At 38.2% G+C, this 22,206-nt stretch overlaps 2 protein-coding genes across 5 annotated transcripts in view; both read right to left on the reverse strand.

Annotated features, from left to right (window-relative positions):
• Positions 1–22,206, reverse strand: part of MBTPS2 (membrane bound transcription factor peptidase, site 2) — a 46,600-nt gene that overhangs the window by 20,052 nt on the left and 4,342 nt on the right. For all 4 annotated transcript variants that reach the window (XM_059386170.1, XM_059386171.1, XM_059386172.1 and 1 more), the window contains exons 3-7: positions 19,664–19,898; positions 12,861–12,964; positions 10,193–10,320; positions 2,110–2,228; positions 1,033–1,213 (exon numbers count right to left, since the gene is read on the reverse strand). In XM_059386170.1, coding sequence (XP_059242153.1) covers positions 1,033–1,213; positions 2,110–2,228; positions 10,193–10,320; positions 12,861–12,964; positions 19,664–19,898 — 767 coding nt within the window. The remainder of the gene's footprint in view (positions 1–1,032; positions 1,214–2,109; positions 2,229–10,192; positions 10,321–12,860; positions 12,965–19,663; positions 19,899–22,206) is intronic.
• YY2 (YY2 transcription factor) lies at positions 5,879–8,485 on the reverse strand. The gene has a single exon (XM_059386174.1). It carries the CDS (start codon positions 7,948–7,950, stop codon positions 6,724–6,726), a length of 1,227 nt encoding a protein of 408 aa, XP_059242157.1. The 5' UTR covers positions 7,951–8,485; the 3' UTR covers positions 5,879–6,723.

The following is a 22,206-nucleotide window of genomic DNA, read 5'->3' on the forward strand; positions in this document are numbered from 1 at the left end:
GCAAAATGCTGATAATTGCTGAAGCTGGGAGAAGGATGCAGGAGGTTTCATTTATACTACTATTTTTTTCTTTTCACTTTTTAAAAGTTTTATTTATTTAAGTAATCTCTACACCTAATGTGGGGCTCCAACTTACAACGCTGACCAAGATCAAGAGTCGCATGCCCCTTCGATTGAGCCAGCCAGGCACCCCCATACTACTTTCTTGACTTTTATGTATGTTTGACAACCTTTTATAGTAATAAAAGTTCTTAAGATTGTATTATACATAGAAGATTACACTTGAAAAAAATTTAAAAATCAGTTCCTACTACTCTGCCATTCTTGCACACAGTACTTAAGTTGTTCTTGATTATTTATATTTCCTAGCCCCGAGTAGATGTGGACAAGCATCCAGGGTACTTCTTGACTTAAAAATATAGTCTGTGAACAAAATTTGTGTTTTTCAACACTGACAATAATCTGGGCCCCATGATTTTGTATAAAGACTTGGGAGGCTGATTTTTCAGAGCTGAAAGAATTCAAAATAAATCTGGCAGCTTCTGAGAATAAAGTTGTTTCACCTTGTCACTTGCTACACAGAACAAAAGATCTGACCTCAGAGTGCTATTTTTGGATGCCAAAATGATTTCCTCTAGATGCCTGCCACATAGAATAACTCTATCCCAAATAGCTTTGGATATACTACCCATACAGCAAGGGGGTATTTAATTACTGGAATTTAGTTAATTGGTTATGGTTGAGCTTGAATGCTGACTTAACACAAGTTCTTCTAAATGAACAAAGAATCAGATACCAAAGTCCTAGAAGTCAAATATAGTATTATGAAATTAGTTAGAAATTCAGTAACAATTAAAAATATTAGTACCCAACTTACCAAGAAGAAAATTTCCTAGTTTGGGCCTACTAGTACTTTACTGATTTGCTTTAAAGAAATTAGAACAAAATAAATCTATAGACATGGTCTAAGAATTGATGAATGGCAAGTACTGTTGCTTGAAGCATTATATTATACTGAAGAAATATACACACCTCTAACTGGGAAGCTTAACTGCTGTAAGGTTGATGCACTAATACAGTAACCAATTTGGGGCTCATAGGCGATGGTATCTAGACATTCATTCCAATCTTGTACATTAGTAACAGGACAATCCTGTAGATGGGTGACAAGGTCTCCCACAAAAAGGCCTCTGGGTCCAACGGCAGGTGAGTCCTTGGGAAGAGGGTACAACCAAATCAGATAACGTATGAAGACAAGCTATGATTAATCTGACCAAATAATAAAGACACTGAGCTACTTAGGTACAATATTTTCACCAATGCAAAAAATAAGCCGGCTTTGAATCCAAGATGTATAGTCCTGGAACATTAACAAAATACCTAACAATTTTCCTACTTTTCCAAGATTCCGAATTTTTCATTACTGAAAAAAAAACCCTACTTGCCAACTATCAAGATTAAAATGATAAAGTTTTTCCCAAACTATTAGAATTTTTTTGTGTAAGTAGTCATCAGAATGCCTTCGTTATCTTGTATACCCTCAGTGGATAAAATTATAAGACAAGTCCTTATCTAAACACACTCCCAAATATGCAGACAATACCATCAGCACAATGAACATGTGAGCCAGGGACTCACAAAGGTAATTTTCCTCTTCGGAAGGTCTGAATGGAAGACTTGATGCCATTGTAGTAATTATTGCCTAAGGCAGTGAAATGAAGAGTTGAAGAAAGTAACTTAAACTCCTATGAAATGTTCTGGCCATCAGTTTCAGTCTTTTTACTTAGGACTAAGGACATGTGACTCAAAAACCACAGTTACAAAAATAAACAGTAAAGGCAAATGATGCATTTTATCAACAAAGTACAGGCAGAAAATCTTGATACTCTCTTTATTTATAACTCAGAACAGAAACAATTTTAAGTAATTTTAAAAAGCCAATGGGTTTCAAAATACTTTTTGCTCAACTTAAAAGGATTATAGTAATTTCTTCAGGAGAAACTGAACATTCTGCATGTGAAAACTTGAATATATGTTCCTAACATAAAATGCAAGTGTTATACCATGAAGTCTGGTAAATGAACACCCCACAAAATCCTCATTATTTACCTCAGCAACTTCCGTGATAAGCACCCCGACTCCAGTGTAGTAAAATGGCAAGAGAATTACAGGGAGGAGCACAAGAGCTAAAATACCAAGGAGTGCAAGGACGAAATTATGCCAGATACCTGAAAAGAGAGGAAAAAAAAAAAAAAAAGAGTAAGCTCAACCGGGTACAGGAATGATCTAGGTGTGTGACTTCGTAACATCTGGGCATTCTGATAAATTAGCGAAGTAATCACAAGAAGCTGTGAAGCAGATAGATCTACTTTAGTACTAAGGAAAGATGTTCAGTTAGAGGCCTCTTCCATTTCAGGTACTGAAATGTAAAATGAGCATTTTAATACCACATTAGGAAGACCATATACTAATATGATTTAACATTAGTAGCATCTATATATTCTAATATATATATATATGTAAAAATATAAAGTGAATTAATATTTTACTTGCTTCATCCTCTTTTCAGAAAATGTATACATTATTAACTAAAGCATACTGGTGATCTTTGAAAAAAATTTCAAAGCTATTCAAATGAAAGATGAAATTAAAAAACATTCTTGCTGAGCTGGTTTATGGAAATCCAAATGATACTTGGAAAAAGGGAGTGTTTTAAGAATTAATTTGTTATGGAGAATTACTATTGATGGACCAAACACAGTAACTTACACCATGTCACAGACTATAACCATATGTACCGTATATACAGAGGTTTTCTTTCTTTCTTTCTTTCTTTTTTAAATACAGAGAAGGTTAAGGTGAACTCAGTGGTGTGCTGGAGGCTGGTCCTACCAGCTCGCCACAGCTGACTGTGTACATCTCTTCCTAATTCCTCCTTCAGGGACTTTGGGCTGGCACCTTGAAATTGGCCAAGGCAGGAGTAATTATACCACAGAAACCAGCAAATACTACATATGAGAGCTCCTCATTCTCCCCTGTAGAGAGAGGGCTTAAACAATCATTAGCATATCCACTAGATATCCTTCTCTTCCATACCTAGCCTTTCCTTCTTCTACAGTATTTCTCATGCAGCAGGGTGGGTGCTCTACCAGCACTCTGAACCTCGCTCGCAATTCTTTGTACAAGTCTGTCCCTTGCATTACAGGATATTTAGCATTTTTGACTCCCATCCACTAAATGCCATTAGTAGTCTCTCCTCACTGAGGCACCCAAAGAATGCACCCTATGCCCCACACATTCCAAACGTCTCCAGGAGGGTAACAGCACCAGTGGTTGAGAATCAGTTTTATAACGACAGAGATGTAACCTAAAGTCATTTCCTATACTCACAGGAAGCTGAGTATGGCCATATGCCACTTTGGCTAACAGGATATAAGTGGAGGTGATGGGGACAGCACTACAGCTACATTGGAGCTATGATGGAGATAAACCTGAGTCCATGACGTAGAAGCTGCGTGTTGGGAATAGCAGAGCTAACAAGATAGAAAGGGCCCGAGTCCTCCAAATAACAGAATTAACGTATCAGTGCTGAACTACCTACATCTGGGAAGTTTCACGAGTTCAAGCCATTGTTATTTTTAGCTATTATAGTAGTCAAACACTGGCTAAGACATGTTTCATGTACCTTATTCACACTGTTAAGATGTTCTTCCACTTTTTGAGTTTTTTAAGCTGCTTAATTCCAGAAATATCGAGTAATTCTAGTCCAGGACACAATGGGTAAACAATCTTTTCTGTTCTATACAGAGAGAAATCTTTTAAATTCACCAATGGTATCAAACCATTTATTGGAAACTATGTTTTGCTTTTCCATGTATGTACTTTGGACTTTCCCCTCAGCTGCATATTCATATCTAGCCCATTTCTTAAATCCACTACTTTATTTTATTATATCCATTATTTTACTAATTTATCAGAATGCCCAGTTCTTATATCCATTAGAGTAATCCATGTTAAAAAAAACACATACGGACTTATTTATAAGTTTCCCTACTAATGATCACTTAGGTTGTTTTACATTTTTCATACAATGCTGCAACAAAAGGCTTTGTTCATATTGTTATATATCTAAGTATGCATCTGTGGGGGTTTGGCAAGTTACCCAGAAATGCAATTGTTGGGTCAAAAAATGTGCACTGAAATTGACCTCCAGGGCTGCCTGGATGGCTCAGTCAGTTGAGCACCTTTAGCTCAGGTCCTGATCCCAGGGTCCCGGGAACAAGCTCCACAATGGGCTGCCTGGTCAGTGGAGAGCTTGCTTCTTCCTCTCCTCCCTGCTTGTGCTCTTTCTTAATAAATAAAATCTTTTTTTAAAGATTTTATTTGACAGACAGAGATCACAAGTAGGCAGAGAGACAGGCAGAGAGGGAGAGGGAAGCAGGCTCCCTGCTGAGCAGAGAGCCTGATGTGGGGCTCGATCCCAGGACCCTGGGATCATGACCTGAGCCGAAGGCAGAGGCTTTAACCCACTGAGCCACCAAGGCACCCCAATAAATAAAATCTTAAAAAAACAATTGATCTCCAATGAGTCTGCATTAATATTCTCATAATTGGCATAGGTTTCCTTACCCTGTAACACTGGATGCTATGATGTTAGATTTTGTCATCTGCTATGTTAGAAGTAAAACCTGTTGTGATTTGTTTAAGCTTGTACATTTTCCATGTTTATTAAAGGACTATTTGTATTTCTGTTGAGAACTATTTCTATCCCTCACGTGTTTATATATATATATTTTTTACTAATTTGTATATACTATGCCTGAATGTATATATTGAAGAATTTGGTCCTTTTTTTTAAAGACTATTTATTTGAGAGAGAGAGAGACAGAGATAGTGAGAGAGTAAGAGTAAGGCAGATCCTATCCAACCAAGCCACCCAGTGCCCCTGAATTTGATCCTTTGTAAGAGGTATTACAATTTTTCTTCCAGTTTGTTTTTTGGCTTGGTTTATAGTTTTGCCTATGCAGACATTTTACATTTTGGTGTGGTCAAATTGCTCCTTTGTGTTGTCTTTCCCAGTTCAAGATTATAAAGATACTCACCTGGTGTTTTCTTATACTGCTTTCATAGCTTCGTTTAAAAAACAAAATTAAAACAAAACTTTTTTTTTGCCCACTGGAATCTACTCTAGTGAAACAAACTTAGGCATACAGTTATAATCCCCCGTCAATTGCTAGTCCCATTACAATTTCACAAGATAATCCATCCCCAACACTGATTAGATTTGCCACTGCTAACATGTGTTAAATCCAGCTTTTCCCCAACTCCTCAGGATGACAGTCCATGAGCAGATTGTCATGAGAGTTACACTCTCACTATTTCTCCCTTATCAGGATAATTCCACCACACAACCATAGCATAGACCCTAACATCTTCCCATCCAAACAGGGGCGGGGCACAGAGCAGCACTGCTTTCCTGAATCTCCGGGCAGCTTCTTTTCTCTTGTTAGGGATGCAGCTGGTATCACATCACCCCGCTAAACTCCAGATTTGCCCATGATGGCTAAGTGGCAATAAGGGTGGTAGAACATACACATTTCCCTTATTTAAACAACCTCTTGTCCATTAATGATTTGTTTGTAAGTATACCAAAGGAATCTTTGTTACAACTTTTACTTTTTCTAGAGCAGAGTTTTTTGACAGTGACACCAGTGGCATTTTAGGCCACATCATTCTATGATGTGGGGAACTATCTTGTGCACCTCAGGATGTTTACCAACATCCCTAGCCTCCACCCACCCAATAACAGTAGCACCCTCCCCATTGTCTCTGTTTTCTAGCTATGGTATTTATATAGGCACTTTTTTTTTTCCTTCTTCAGAAGAGGTATTTTATTTTTGCTTTTTCTATTACACAAGATATACACATCAAGTGTTAAAAAGTCAATATATATACAATATATTCTACAACTGAGCACCACTCTCTAATTGAACATGCAAAGAAATTATACTAAACAGCAGCACCCAGCAGTATTTTGGGGAAATAAAATGACTAAAATAGATTTAAATTGACCAATACTTTTAAGTCACATCTAATTCAAGACCAAGGAAAACAGTGCAGTTAAAAGTTAGCTTTGTGTTAACATCAAAGAATACAACCAAAATTAAGATAGCAAACAAAACCTACGTTTTTTTTTTTTAAACAGGAAACTATATACGTATGTAATTGTTCATTGTTATGCATGCAAAACATTATCAATCTTCAGAAAAAAACATACAAAGAATTACCAAACATATTCCTAAAAGTATAAATATGAACATTTGGAAACTACAGAATTTTAAAAACTTGCAAGCAATACATGAGCTTCATATTTTAAAAAACCCTGAAAAGAAGTTCCATTTTTAGAAGAGCTGTGTAATGAACTGTCTTTTGATATGACGTTCACAAATTATCCTCCTATTGGGACCAAATTTTACAAAACTACCATGTATTTCAAATAGCATTACAGAACAAGATATAACATCTTAACCATGTATTTTATATAAAAGAATACTTTTTTAAAAATTTTACTTTCACTTTTACTAGTCTACTAAAACATGACCCTTAGATGTGTAGGAATCATTAAAAAAATTATTTCCTAGAAGCAATACACAAGAGAGGCATATTTATTTGCAATCACACTCCTAGAAGACACCTCCCAAGTTTAGAAAGGGTCTTCTCTTTTTACTGGCTGTTTTTGTTCCTCGCATGTGTTAAGATATGAGATTTCAGGTTAGTTGACTGAGCGAACTTCTTACTACAGCCATCAAACGGGCACACGTAGGGCCTGTCTCCGGTATGGATTCGCACATGTGTACGCAAATTGAAATCCAGGGAAAAGCGTTTTCCACAGCCTTCAAATGTGCACTGGAAGGGCTTCTCTCCAGTATGCACCAGTTGATGTCGTTTTAGTTTTGAGCTCTCGACAAAAGCTTTGCCACATTCTGCACATACGTGGACTCGAGGACCGTGAGTGTGCAGATGTTTCCGCATAGCAGAGTTATCCTTGAACATCTTCACACAGCCTTTATGAGGGCAAGCTATGGTTCTTGGCGCATCTTCTTTGGATTTTTTTGGCTTCATTCTAGTAAATTCTGCCAGTTGTTTAGGATCTGAGAGATCAATACCAGGTAATCCTTCGGGAGGAAGCTTCTTTCCGGTCATGTACTCTGAATAATCAGGAGCTGAGCTCTCTATCTGTCCTGTCTCATCGTCTTTTTTCTCGCTCGGGGACCACATGGTGACGGAGAACTCACCCTCCAGAGTTTTGATCTGCACCTGCTTCTGCTCCCATTTCTTGGCGCCCATCTCGGAGTTGCTACTTCCCGCCCGCGGCTCACTGGTCGTGTAATTTTTCTTACAGCTGGCCTTCTTGCTTTGGCTGCTGCGCTTCTTGCTGCGGGTTGATGAGGATGCGGAGGCAGACAAGGAAGCCAGGGTCTGCTGGAAGCATTCATCTTCATCAACCGGAAGGACCACCTGGTCCTCGAAACTGCTGTGGGCCTGCAGGTTGTCTGACTCGTAGTAGCCCACCACTTCCTCCTGTGTCTGCACCATGATGATATCCTGGTCGTGGTCCCCTTGGTTCGGGTTGTTGGTAAAGAGTGGCTGCAGCGCGATCAGAGGTGGATGGTGGTGGCCACCGTGGACCCAATTGCCGCTGATAATCTCGTACTCTGCGATGGTTTCCATCGCCATAGCCTCCACAGGGATGGTCTCGAAAGGAATGGCCTCCACCACGGGTATTGTCTCCACAGGGATGGTCTCCATGGGGATGGACGCCACAGGGACAGTCTCTACTGGGGCGCTCTCCACATGGATCTGGTGCAGCTCCACAATATCTGTAAGGAACTCCGAACTTTCCGTGGAGATGTAGAGAGTGTCGTTTGAAGCCATGGCTGGGAGCTCCATGAAGGCTCTGGTTCCCGGAAAGCGAGCGGGCGGCTGGAAGGCTGTGTTAAAGGCTGACAGAAAAGCGAAGCGCTCCAGCGGAAAGCGGAAAGCGCAAGCGCCAGAGGCAGGGGTGGGCGGTTGAGCACGAAGACGCTGAAGACTCGGAGGACGCGGAAGGACTGGAAGACGCGCGAGGGACTCCACTGAAGCCGCTAAAGATTCGGAAGACGCAGAAGGAGTAGAAGACGCGTGGAGGACTCCGCTGAAGCCGCTAAAGATTCGAAAGACGCGGAAGGAGTGGAAGACACGCGGCAGCCTCCGCTGAAGCCGCTGAGGACTCGGCAGACGCGAGTGCTTCTGGGAGCGCCAGGCGCATGCGCTTCCCACTACCTCAACAAACGCGTGCTTACGTTCACACTTACGCGCTCGTGGACGCTCCAGTCCTCATGAACACGTCACCCTCCCCTCCCCACTCCGAATGCCGCGCTATTGTTTTTTGACTATTAATTCGGTAAACCAGGTTCTTCACTGAATTTTTCTCCTTTCTGTTGATTTTCCCTTTTCCTTCCCCCACCAAAGTATGTAATAGTACCTGAAAAAAAGGCTTACATTATTTTTGCCTTTTCTTCCCTCTTCCTGTACTGACCCACATTTAGGGACCCATTTCATAGTATCAGTGATAATCGATAATGGGACTGCTTGTCTTGTCCTTTAATAAGAATGCGTGTTAGTGTTATGTCATTAGGAAGTATCCGGCTATTTTTATTTCTACTAAGGAAATTTTTTTTTAGCCATTAATGATGGTAAATTTTGTTAAATACCGAGTCCGATATCTGCTGAGATGAAGATTTTTTTCCCCTAATGGTAAATAAAGCTTAACAGTTTCAAATAGATTTCCTATTGTTGAGCCATACTTGTGTTGTGTAGAGACACCGTATGTAGTTTTTGGTACTTTACAGGATGTATCAGTGTTCTATTAGCCTAATTTAAAAAAAAAAATTCCTTCTCCATGCGATACGGAAAATCTATACTGAATTGGAATTAAATACAAAGCCAACTTTCCTTGAAGACTGGAAAGAATTACACCTATGAAACTTTCAGGGGCACTCTTCATCAACTTTCTTCTCCCGTTGTAATTAATTAGCCTATTTAGGTTTTTTAATTTCTATCTTCTCTGGAGTTTACATCATTTATACTTTTAAATAATTACCCCAGTTTTAGAAAATTTTTGGCAGAGATGAACAAAGAACAATTTTATAATTTTAATTTTTTTCTGTATCAGTTATCATTCCCCAATCTGGCTGCAAATTCTGTCTATACTGCTTTTTACCATGTTTACTCCTTTTTTTCTTCAAAAAGCCTCTTGGACTTAAGTTTGTTTTTTTTCCTAATTTATAATTTTCTACCTACATTCTTATTAATTATATTGCTTCTTAACTGTTTTATAGTTTTTTCCTTACTTCTTCAGTTGAATGCTTAACTGACTTATTTTCATTTCTTATTTCATAACTGCATAAGACAGTGAATTTTCCTTTCAGCAAACTTTTACAACTGTCATTATCATTTTTAAATATACTGCAATTATATTTTGAACTAAATTTGCCAATTTTCATGTTTCATGGTCACTTGAAAAGAAGCTGTGTTGATATATAGTTTGATCTATTTATTGAATTTTACTTTACTAATTTGAGTTTTAATGATCTGACTTTTCATACTTTTCTGCCATGTACTGAGAGATGAGATGAGCTTCCTTTATTACATTTTTGTTTTTTCCATGCACTTGTACCTTTTTCATTTTTGTTTTGCTGGTTTGTTACCTGATGCAGTGAGTTCACAATGATTACATTTTCACTGTGGATTACACACCTTTTGATTATTAAGTCACCCCCTATGTCTAACTAACCTAATGTAGATATAGTTCCTGTTCACATTTGTATGGTATGTCCTGTTCATTTTACTTTCAACCTTTTAAAAATTGTTGTTTTTGTAGATACTGGAATATAAATTATTTTGCTTTATTACTTAAGAAAAATAAAATTTAAGTAATCTCTGTACCCAACAGGGGGCTCGAACTCACAACCCTAAGCTCAAGAGTCACATGCTTCTCAGACTGAGTCAGCCTGGAGCCCCTTGTTTTGTTACTTTTAACTGAGAATCTTACAAACTGAATTTATCAACCAAAAGGTGACATGTTTTCATTTGTGATATGAATATTTTCTATAATGATACGCATATGAATAAAGAAATTTAAGTCTGTTACCTGCACAGAATATCCTTAGTTGCTGGACTGGTGAGATAAGTTGCAAATGAGTAGTGAACAGATCAACAAATGCTCCAGGATAAATAACGAAGAGAAAAATCCCAAAGCCATTAAATCGAACTTGTTCCCTAAGAAATCATAAAGAAAAAGGAATTTACTACTAGTATTGCAGTTTTCAAATTAATAATGTATTTAATCTTAAAACTTGCCACTGTGATTTAAATTCTTGCTTAACAAGTCTCTCTGGACAATTGAGAAAAATAAACTCATATGATGTATATTTATCTTATAATTTTACAGTAGTGTATGGGTTTGGTTATCTATGAAACTGCATTATGTAAAACAAGGGCATTCTGAAATAGGCTTAAAACTTTGAAAACTTTTTGAAACCAACAGGCTGAGCAAATAACTTGAAATTAGTCACGTATATAAAGCAATGGTTAATATTTCTGTGAGAAACTAAATGAAAAACATTTTTATGGTTCACTCTGAATTATTTTCAGAGAAGGACACAAAAAATGTAAAGTATCTATATTTGTTTTAGCCATTATTAATAAAAGTGTAGGTTTATTGAAGTACATTCCTGAATTATTGTTAATTCATAATACATAATGCTCAGATTGTTCTTAAGAGGACTATTTTTTATCAATTCATTCTTTAAAAATGGAATTACTTCTAATAGTCTCATAAGGCCAAACAGCTATGTTAAAAAAAAAAAATTCCCCAAATATATTGTGCTGTCATTTAGTACTGATTGACTTTCACTTGTCAGTTGGATTTTATAAGATTACTCACACTGTTTCACAAACATGCATTGAAGTATTAAACTGTTAATAACAATGATTTTATATGCAAAACCCTAAAAGCTGCAATGCTAAAAATATGGAAGCAAAGGAGAGAGAGAAAAAAAGTAGCCTCCTACTTAAACCACTATATGTCACACTTGTGTAACAGTATACGCTCTGTCAAGATGAGAGTTTATTGACAGCCAACAGACTCGTGTTCATAAGCAATGGGAAAGTAGTAAGAAGAAATTTCATCTTCTTCTATAAAACCTTTTATCTGGTACACACACCCAGGGGATAAAATACATTCCCATCAGTATGTGTGTTCATCATGGCAGTAATTATCAGAGGGAGTGAAGCGGGCACTGTGCTTCCCTATCACAACTTTCTAAGTTTAGGAACCTTTAAAATGCTCAGGTATAATTACAATGACATATTTGTGTAGTGAAGACAAGAACATGGTATGATACTTGAGCAAGTTCCAGGTCTCATCCTCTCTTATCTTCTACTTGGGTTTCTAGACAGGCTATGATATTTGTTAACAATCCCAGAGCTTTCAGTGTTCTTGCTTTGACCAGCATAGGCTGTGAGTAGAAGCAGGAGAGCATTTCAGCCAGTAAGTCAAACAAAGTACTACGAAGGCAGACAGGTGGGCTCAAGTTTAGCAGTTACTATTCTAACCTAATGATAAATACAAAGATTAGGTTTCAGTTTGAGGAGTTCCTTATAGATCTTGGATATCAGCCCTTTGTCTAACATGAACAGACACTTCTCCAGTGAAGGCATACAAACGCTATCAGACACATGAAAAAATGTTCATCATCACTAGCCATCAGGGAGATTCAAATCAAAACCACATTGAGATACCACTTTACACTAGTTAGAATGGCCAAAATTAACAATACAGTAAACAACATGTGTTGGAGAGGATGTGGAGAAAGGGGAACCCTCTTCACTGCGGGTAGGAATGCAATTTGGTGCAGCCACTTTGGAAAACAGTGTGGAGATTCCTTAAGAAATTAAAAATAGAGCTACCCTATGACCCTGCAATTGCACTGCTAGGTATTTACCCCAAAGATACAGATGTCGTGAAAAGAAGGGCCATCTGTACCCCAGTGTTCATAGCAGCAATGGCCACAGTTGCCAAACTGTGGAAAGAACTAAGATGCCTTTCAATGGATGAATGGATAAAGACGTGGTCCATATATACTACGGAATATTATGCCTCCATCAGAAAGGATGAATACCCAACTTTTTAGCAACATGGATGGAACTGGAAGAGATTATGCTGAGTGAAATAAGTTGAGCAGAGAGAGAGTCAATAATCATATGGTTTCGCTTATTTGTGGAGCATAAGGAATAACACGGAGGACATGGGGAGATGAAGAGAAGGAAGTTGGGGGAAATTGGAGGGAGATGAACCATGAAAGACTGTGGACTCTGAGGAACTGAGTGTTTTGGAAGGGAGGAGGGTGGGAGGTTGGGTGAGCCTGGTGGTGGGTGTTGTGGAGGGGACGTATTGCATGGAGCACTGGGTGTGGTACAATAAACAATGAATTCTGAAACACTGAAAAGCAATTTAAAAAATAAATAAAAATTTTAAAAAAAAGATTGGGTTTCAGGGTTTGATGAAAATCTTGAAGCACCATGAAGATATAAGAAGGCTGGCAAAGGATAGAAAGACCTAGATTATAGATGTGCATAGTTAACTGAGTATTCATCAACATATTAATCTTTATAAAAGAGTAGGTACCTCAAAATAATGTGGATATGCACCAGGCAATATTCACAGAAAGAAAAAAAATCTATCAAATGTAGCAGATTTTTGTAATAAACCCTAAGTAAAAAGTTATTACATGTAGTAGAAAGAAATATATCATTACCTAATAGCGGCTATCCCATGTCCAATTTCATGTACAACACCACTAATGAGAACTGCAGCGAAGAAATAGGTCAGTTGGTTGACTGGTAAATTTATACCGGGAACCTGTTCACAGACACAATGATAAATACACATGTGGGCACAAAGAAACCACGATGTTCACTCCGTGTTAAAGCTTAAACTTCCAGGCTGAAGGTTCTGTAAACTAAAAGTGGGGGTGCCAGTTGGTTAAGCATCTGACTCTTGGTTTCAGCTCAGGTCATGATCTCAGGGTCATGAGATCAAGTCCCACCTCGAGCCCCACTTCAAGCTCAGTGCTTAGCACCGAATCTGCTGGAGATTCCCCCGCAACCCCCACCCTGGCTTGTGCTCTCTTTCTCAAATAAAGAATAATTTTTTAAAAAAAAGTAAGTAATATGACTATCAGTGGTTACTTCTCTACTTCTATCATAATAAAAGTAAAAACATCAGTTTTTTCGAACTAGGCAGTTTTCGAATTAAGCACACCACCAATCTAAAGATAACAGTGAACACCAGGTTAAAAAGTCAAAACTTTCATGTCCTGAAGTCTTCACCATGGGAAAGAATTAGGAAGGCAGGCAAAGTGCCAGGGAATGTGGAGTGACAGCGACAGAGTCAGCAACTGTTCTAGCCTCTGGAGCTGGAAGCCTGATTGGGAAATTCTTGTTACAATTCCTAGTCCTTTCTCTGAATTTTTATTGCAAGGTTCCAAGTACTTAGGTGAGTAATATAGGATATTCCTGCCTCCCATCAATGAGTTTTCATTTTAGTATTCTTAAATTACATGAGCACTGGGAATCAGGGTAGTGTAATCAAGTGCCTCACTGGTGTGGGAGTGGAAGCACCCTGCCCTCCATTTCTTTGATGCCAATAATTTGTCTAGTACATTGGTCAGAAAAATATATCAAAATGATACATACAATTTTTACATTAACATTCAATGCAGGAAAGAAGTCCTTTGGAACGTACAGACATATCAAGGACTTACAAAGCAGCAGAACTTGTCCTGCAAGCACATGCTCCCAAGATGATGTGCATGTACGTATCACTGAATACACAAAACAAGTTTGCTGCTGTAAGTGTTATATGGTATAGTTTTTTATATACCCAAGAATCATCTTGTCAGGTAAATAACCACTCCCAAGTTATGTCATCTGTTAAGGAAAAATTCCATATATTAGGTTAAGTGGGACACACCACGCATTTAATATTATTCACACACTGAGCATCTGTTTCTCATAGTCCAGGAGCTGGACCCTAAAAATATCCTTCTAGAGGAAATTCCTCCTCTGTCTTATTATTACTTTAATTATAAAATGTGTTTAAAGCAGGAAAAACAGGAAAATTCAAAGAAAAACAGAAGCCTATAATGCTGCTCCCAAAACACAAAACAAAAAACCATTCTCGATGTTTTAATTTATGTCCTTCTAGTCTTTTCATATATATAAATATATATATATATGCATTTTAAAAAATTATACTTTTATTACACCTCTGGTTTTGAAACCTGCCCCTTTCACTTAATGATATCATCAACATTTTTCCATGAGTGTTTTCTGGTTCAATGTGATTTTTAATAGCTGTATTGCATTCTATAAAATAGACTGTTAGGCATTTAATCATTTTAAAAAGTTTTTCCTCTTATAAATATTGTGATGAACATATTTGGGCATATATATTCAAATATTTTGGGTGAATAATTCTTAGACAAACATGGTTGGTTCAGGTTCTGGACACATGTCACTTGGGTTTGACATTCTGGATCCATCTCTAACTAGCTAAAGTGACCTTAAGGAAGTTTGGATTATTACCCCCAACATTGCAATTTCTTCACTATTAAAACGGAAATAACCACACTTACATAAGGGGAAATTCTGAGGATTATATAAGAATCCTTGGGGTGCCTGGGTGGCTCAGTGGGTTAAGCTTCTGTCTTTGGCTCAGGTCATGATCCCAGGGTCCTGGGATCAAGCCCTGCATAGAGCTCTCTCTCAGCAGGGAGCCTGCTTCCCCACCCTCACGCCATCTCTCTGCCTACTTGTGATCTCTCTCTCTGTCAAATAAATAAATAAAATCTAAAAAAAAATATTCTTGCCCCATGTTTAATATTATGTGGGTAATAAATGCTGTCATTACACAAAATTTAAAGGACTTTGATACATATCAAACTGTTCTCCAGAAGCAGACCCTTCCATAACCTTGGGCAAACTTGTATTATTCAAGTCTTTCAAATCTGTAATTTGAGGGATATAAAAAGTATCTCATTGTTTGATTTGTATTTCTTTGATTATTATTAAAGCTCAGTTTTCCCCCTGCTTCTGACCACTGACAGGTCTTTTGTGAGCCAGTCTACTCATGACTTACTAGTTTTTTCTCCTAGAGTATTCTTTTGTTCTTATTGCTGTGGAAGATCACTTCAAGTATCAATGATCAGTCCTCTGTAATACATATCACAAGTTCTTCTGATTTTAATTTTACTTTTAGTTTTTTGATATATAAAAATTTTTATGTCATCAAATCTATCAACATTCATGGTTTGTGCCATTAGTGTTATGCTTATGTCATCCTAATTCTGTGTTCATATAGCAGAAGCCCGTTTTTATCTTTTGCTTTCTTATGATTTTGTGTTTCAATTTTAATTCAATTGAAATTTATTTTTGTGCATAGAGGAGTTTCACTTTTAAGTCTCCTTTAGTGACTGAAGAGGAGATTCAAGCCATGTTGCTTGGATCACTTTCTTTCTTTCTTTTTTTTTTTAAAGATTTATTTATTTGACAGACAGAGATCACAAGCAGGCAGAGAGGCAGGCAGAGAGAGAGGGGAGAGCAGGCTCCCTGCCCAGCAGAGAGCCTGATGTGGGGCTCGATCCCAGGACCCTGAGATCATGACCTGAGCTAAAGGCAGAGGCTTAACCCACTGAGCCACTCAGGCGCACCTCTTGGATCACTTTCTAAATTCATTAATTGCAAGTGTCTTTCCCTAGTTATGAAACTAGTTTTCATAACCTTCATTTTTAATGTATGCATAATATTTCACTATATGACAATCCCATAACTTAAGCATTCCTCAATTATACACTGTGGTTGTGTCTAATTCTTCATAATAATAAATGATGTTAAGGTAAGATTTTGAAGAATACTTTCTTTGCATATTTGTAAGTGTTTCCTTAAAACTAAAGTCCTAGAGTCCTAGATTCAAAAAATATGAATATTATTGATGCTCATTATCTGAAGTTCTCTTTACTCAGCCCCTACTAGCCAACTCTTTCTCTTTTTTTTAAAGATTTTATTTATGTATTTGACAGATAGAGATCACAAGTAGGCTGAGAGGCAGGCAGAGAGAGAGAGGAGGAAGCAGGCTCCCCGCTGAGCACACAGCCCGATGTGGGGCTTGATCCCAGGACCTTGGGATCATGACCGGAGCCAAAGGCAGAGGCTTTAACCCACTGAGCCACCCCGGTGCCCCCTAAGCAACTCTTTCTAAGAATATCAGGGTATGCTCTTCCTCATACCTGCTCCGTTTCCATGTTGTCAGAGGTCTTCTGCCTGTTAAGACCACTAGTTTCCATTTCTCTGATTTCTCTTTTAAATTTATGTACTTAAGATTAATTTTTTTAAAGATTTATTTATTTATTTATTTATTTGACAGAGATCACGAGTAGGCAGAGAGTCAGGCAGAGAGAGAGGAGGAAACAGGCTCCCTGCTGATCAGGGAGCCTGATGCGGGGCTCGATCCTAGGACCCTGAGATCATGATCTCAGCTGAAAGCAGAAGCTTAACCCACTGAGCCACCCAGGCACCCCAAGATTAATTCTTATACATTCTCTCTATATCACAAAGTACCTATCTTATTTTACCTTCATTTCAAATACGTTAGTAGGCTGGATTCAATAGGACATTGGTTCCTTTTGCTTTATTATTGTTTTTAAATGATTTCATTTATTTCAGAGTGTGTGCATGAGAGAGAGACCATGAGCAGGGGGAGGGACAGAGGAAGAGGGAGAGAGAATCACAAGCAGACTCCATGCTGAGTGCACAGCCTCACACAGGGCTTGATCTCATAACCCTGAGATCATGACCTGAGTCAAAATCAAGAGTTGGACGCCTGGGTGGCTCAGTTGGTTGGACGACTGCCTTCGGCTCAGGTCATGATCCTGGATTCCCAGGATCGAGTCCCGCATCGGGCACCCAGCTGCATGGGGAGTCTGCTTCTCTCTCTGACCTTCTCCTCGTTCATGCTCTCTCTCACTGTCTCTCTCTCAAGTAAATAAATAAAGTCTTAAAAAAAAAAAAAAGAGTTGGATGCTTAACCAACTGAGCCACCCAGGCACCCCTTTTGCTTTATTGTTTTATGGATATAATGATGAGATAAGGTAAGGATTTGAGTGTGTGACTATACTAACAGATGGTAGGTCTTATTTGCTGGCAACAGTATGCGAATGCCCATCTGTCTTGGCCATGATCACACAGGGTATTAGATGTACCAAAATTCTGATCTCTCAATGACACACAGTGCCAGGTTTTTGGGAATTAATACTTAATGAGGCTGTAGGGAATTATAATGTAAACAGAAAGTACATTCTCTGAGCTACAAGAACTCTAACCAAAACCAGGAGACCTAACATTCTTTTTTTTTTTTTTAAAGATTATATTTATTTATTTGTCGGAGACAGAGGGAGAGAGAGCGAGTGAGCACAGGCAGACAGAGAGGCAAGCAGAGGCAGAGGGAGAAGCTGGCTCCCTGCCGAGCAAGGAGCCCGATGTGGGACTCGATCCCAGAACCCTGGGATCATGACCTGAGCCGAAGGCAGCTGCTTAACCAACTGAGCCACCCAGGCGTCCCGAGACCTAACATTCTTAAATGTATACATAAATATGCACAGTGGACTACAGAGGACAGCTGACTTTTTCATGGTTCTGCAGCATGACTCTTCTAACACAGTCAGTATTTTTGTGAACTCTATGAATAAACTGAGAAGCAGAAAGAAGAAATAATAATTACACTTTTGTTATTCTAATCCTAGCGGGCAGACAGGTGAATGATCACATTTCCTCTCAACCTGCTTCTTTTTCTACTATCCTCTTCTTTAGCGCGCAACAACCAATGCCGAGTTTAGGATGGCTCCAGCCTCACTGAGCCAGCCAGATGCCCCCCAAGATAAAAACTTCTTAGAATGGTCTTTCATAACCCAGACCCTATCTGTATTTCCCATCTTATCTTCTACACCATATGCCATACACCATATACCACCTAGACATAGGTGAAAGTTACTTTCTAGTTCCTTGAAGAATTACTGGTCTTTCCTTAGGGAGTAGAGCATAATGGCTCTGAGGGCAGTGGTGGGTCCACCATTTACAAGCTGTGACTACAGGCAAGTAAGTGGCTTAACATCTGTCTTCCTTGATTTTCTCCTCTGTGATCAGATAGTTATCTCTAGATTGTTATAAGAATAAAATAAAATGGAAAAATAAGAATAAAATGGGCACAAAAACCTCACACAGGAAGCACTGTATATTACCTAGGTTTTATTATTATTCTACTATTCCCCCCTCCCTAATGGGGAACACTTTACATAGGGTTAAAATGCAATTCATTTATATGGTATAGAGATCTTAAATAGGCAAATATGTTTCTGTTACCGGGATCTCAACTGCCATCTTTCCTTAGAGGCTATGGGGACTTTTCTTATCCTTCCCTTAAAGGTCTCCTCTCCACTCTTCCCAGTGCCAGAGACATCTCAGCATGCATTTTCCCTGTACCATAGTACCTGGTACTCTGTGAACTGTAGCACAATCACAGCAGCTGTCCCTCTAGACTAACAGCTCCATGAGTGCTGGGATTGGATTTTGTTCCCCATGCAAGCAGGACTCAGCATAGGGCCACGAGGCAGACTACATTCAGTAAATGTTGAAGAAATAAATCATTTCTTCTGAGGCTTCACCTAGCAAATCCTTTGACCCTCTAAAAAAGAGCTATGACCATAGGTGAGATTCATTATCATTCTCTACAAATGACTTCTAAATCTACCCACGGTGGCCCAGCCTAGTAGAAACCACAAAAAGAAGAGTTAAAAAAATTGGTAACTAGTTCTTAAGTCGTTTATTCCATTAATAAAAGCATGATAAAGAACATAACACCCGTGACTCCTGGAAATAAAAACATATATGTAAAAAAATCTGAAATAAAAGTTACTCAGTGGTAAAGCACCCTTCTACACTCTGGAGACATGTGTCAGTAAGGTATATAGGTTTATACGTGTGCTATCAAGTGAGAATTATTATAAATAGCTTATAGTCAAAGGAGTAATATTCGGCATATTCTTCCCATCAGGAAATCACAGTGACCATTCAAGGTCTTTTATCTTTAAATAAAAGGATATTACTGGTTAGAGTCTGAAAGCCATTCAGAGGAGAGGACTAAAATGCAATGCATTTATTCAGTATAGAGATCTTAAATACGCCAGCTCATTTCTTGATAGAAACAGTCATTTAAGACCTCAAGAAGACAACATGAATTAAATCAAGTATCTGTGTAATTGCTGACAGTCGATGGTGGTGCATTTGTTGCATCGCTACTGCTACCACTACTACTACTGCTACCACATATTCCAACAAATCCTTCCTAGATTCCCATTAATATATTTGTTTAAGCAGGCAGTTTGAGAAATCGTGAGACTTTTCATATATTTCCATATTTATAACATGGAGAGGAGTTATGCTAGCTAGATAAAATACCTTCTATTTATGTTGCGATAAACTTAAAAAGCAAAAACAAGGTACTTACCACAACTTGGAGCACTTGCTCATTGTGAAGTGAGGAGGAGGAGGAAGAGGATGAAGAGGAAGATGACGAAGAGGAAGAAGCAGAAGAAGAGGAGGAAGAAGAAGAGGAAGAGGAAGAAGCAGAAGAAGAGGGAGAGTCAGCCATCATTTGCGCCAAAGTCTGCATCAGTGTTTTCCCGAGGAGGAAAAAAGAGCTGAACATGGCAATTACACCAAACACCATTCCAAAATTGAACCTGTTGGGAGGAAACAAAATCACATAAACATACAATTCCATATAACTCATGGGTTAACAAATTAATCGACAAGCCACATTTCACAGCTTCAAAATAATGGCTAAAATTTCACTGTATCTGCCTCGTTTTCTTATCTGAATTTTAGGTATGTGACTGAGGCACAGGCATGGATCTCTCCAAGCAATTGTAATAATTTATGATTCTCTCATAACTGAAGAGGCTGAATACTCTTCCCAATAAAAAGCTTCTTTCCTCTCATGTCTTTCGCCCATTTACAAAGAACTGTTTTGATCTCGTTCTCATATAATTATGAAAGCTCTTTTGACATTGTAGACATTCATATCTTTTTTCCTCTGCCAATTCTTTTGTTTGCATTTTATTTTAGCTATATTTTGTGATGAGCTTAAATATTAACATGGTAAAATTGAACAAGTTTCCTTCTACTGTTTTAATAATTACAAATTACGCTTCTATAATTGGCAATAATCTATTACATTTTTGAATTTTTTATAAGTTTTTCAAGGAACTTGTCTGTTTCATCTAAATTATCAAATTTATAGGCACAGAATTGTTCACAATAGTTTCATTTTTTAAAAAGTCTGTGGAATAGGCAGTAATGTGCCTTTTTCTCAATTCTGATTTTTTTAAAGTGAAGTGCAATTAACATAATACTGTATTAGTTTCAGTTATACAACATATTGATTCTATACAATATTCAATACTCATCATGCTATGTGTAGTCACCATTCTATATCATTACATTATTATTGACTATATTCCCTATGCATTTTTTAAAAGATTTTATTTATTTATTTGACACAGAGAGAGAGAGAGAGAGAGAGAGATCACAAGTAGGCAGAGAGGCAGGCAGAGAGAGGGGGAAGCAGGCTCACTGCTGAGCAGAAAGCCCAATGCAGGGCTCGACCCCAGGACCCTGAGATCATGACCTGAGCTGAAGGCAGAGGCTTAACCCCCTGAGCCACCCAGGCGCCCCTTCCCTATGCTTTTCATCTATATTCCCTATGCTTTTCATCTCTGTGACTTATTTTGTAACTGAAAATCTGCACCTCTCAATTCTCTTTATTTATTTCAGCCATTCCCCTGCCTACCTCCTGTGTGGCAACTAACAGTTTGTTCTTTGTATTTAAGAGTCTGCTTAGTTTTTGTTAGCTGTTCTTTTGTTTTGTTTTTGCATTCTACATAGTGTATGGAATCATACACTATTTGTCTTTCCCCAACTTATAATAATACCCTCTAGGTCCACCCATGTTGTTGTACATGGCAAGATCTCATTCTTTTTTATGGCTAATATTCCATTATGTATATATACCACATCCTCTTTATCCATTCATCTTTCTTTAAAAGGTTGTATTTATTTATTCAAGAGAGAAAGAGAGAACGAGAGAGTCAGTGGGGGGACAGGCAAAGGGAAAGAAGCCTTGAACAGACTCCCTGCCAAGCGCAGAGCCTGACATAGGGCTTGATCCCACCATCAATGAGATCATGACCTGGGCCGGAACCAAGAGTAGGATGATCAACTGACTAAGCTACCAAGTAGCCCCTCCATTCATCTTTTTTTTTTTAAAGCTTTTATTATTTTTTATTTATTTTTTTTGGGGGGGGGTAAAGGTGAGGGGGTGGAAAGAAACAGAAGGAGGAGAGACAGAGTCTTAAGCAGGCTCCACACCCAGTGCACAGCCTGACACAAGGCTCGAACTCACCACCCTGAGATCATGACCTGAGCTGAAACCAAGAGTCGGACACTTAACTAACTAGGACACCCAGACGCCCCTCCATTCATCTATTGATGGACATCTGGGCTACTTCTACATCACAGCTATTGTAAATAACGCTCCAATAAACACAGGGGTGCATCTATCTTTTTAAATTAGTATTTTTGTTTTCTTTTGGGTAAATATCCAGTAGTGGAATTACTGGATCATATGGTACTCTTTAAAAAAATTTTTTTTTAAATTGACATATAGTTGGCACACAATGTTACATTAGTTTCAGTGTACAACACAGCAATTCAACAAGTTTATACATTATGCTGTGTTCACTATAAGTGTAGCTACCATTTGGTGGTATTTTAGTTCCTTTTTTTTTTGACAAACCTACATATTGTTTTCCACAGTGGTTGCACCATTTATATTACCAACAACAGTGCACTAGGGTTCCCTTTTCTCTGCATCCTAGCTAATGCCTGCTACTTTTTATCTTTTTGATACTAACCATTCAATTCTGATTTTTAGTTACCTGTGTTTTCTTTTCTTCTTGATAATTATGGAATGGGTTTATTGGTTTTATC

Source organism: Mustela nigripes, chromosome X (assembly GCF_022355385.1).
Source record: "Mustela nigripes isolate SB6536 chromosome X, MUSNIG.SB6536, whole genome shotgun sequence".
In the NCBI taxonomy this organism is placed as follows: domain Eukaryota; kingdom Metazoa; phylum Chordata; class Mammalia; order Carnivora; family Mustelidae; genus Mustela; species Mustela nigripes.

What these genes read in the sequence shown, in the direction of transcription:
- YY2 (XM_059386174.1), bottom strand. Translation starts at nt 7,950, where the DNA reads ATGGAGCTCCCAGCCATGGCTTCAAACGACACTCTCTACATCTCCACG.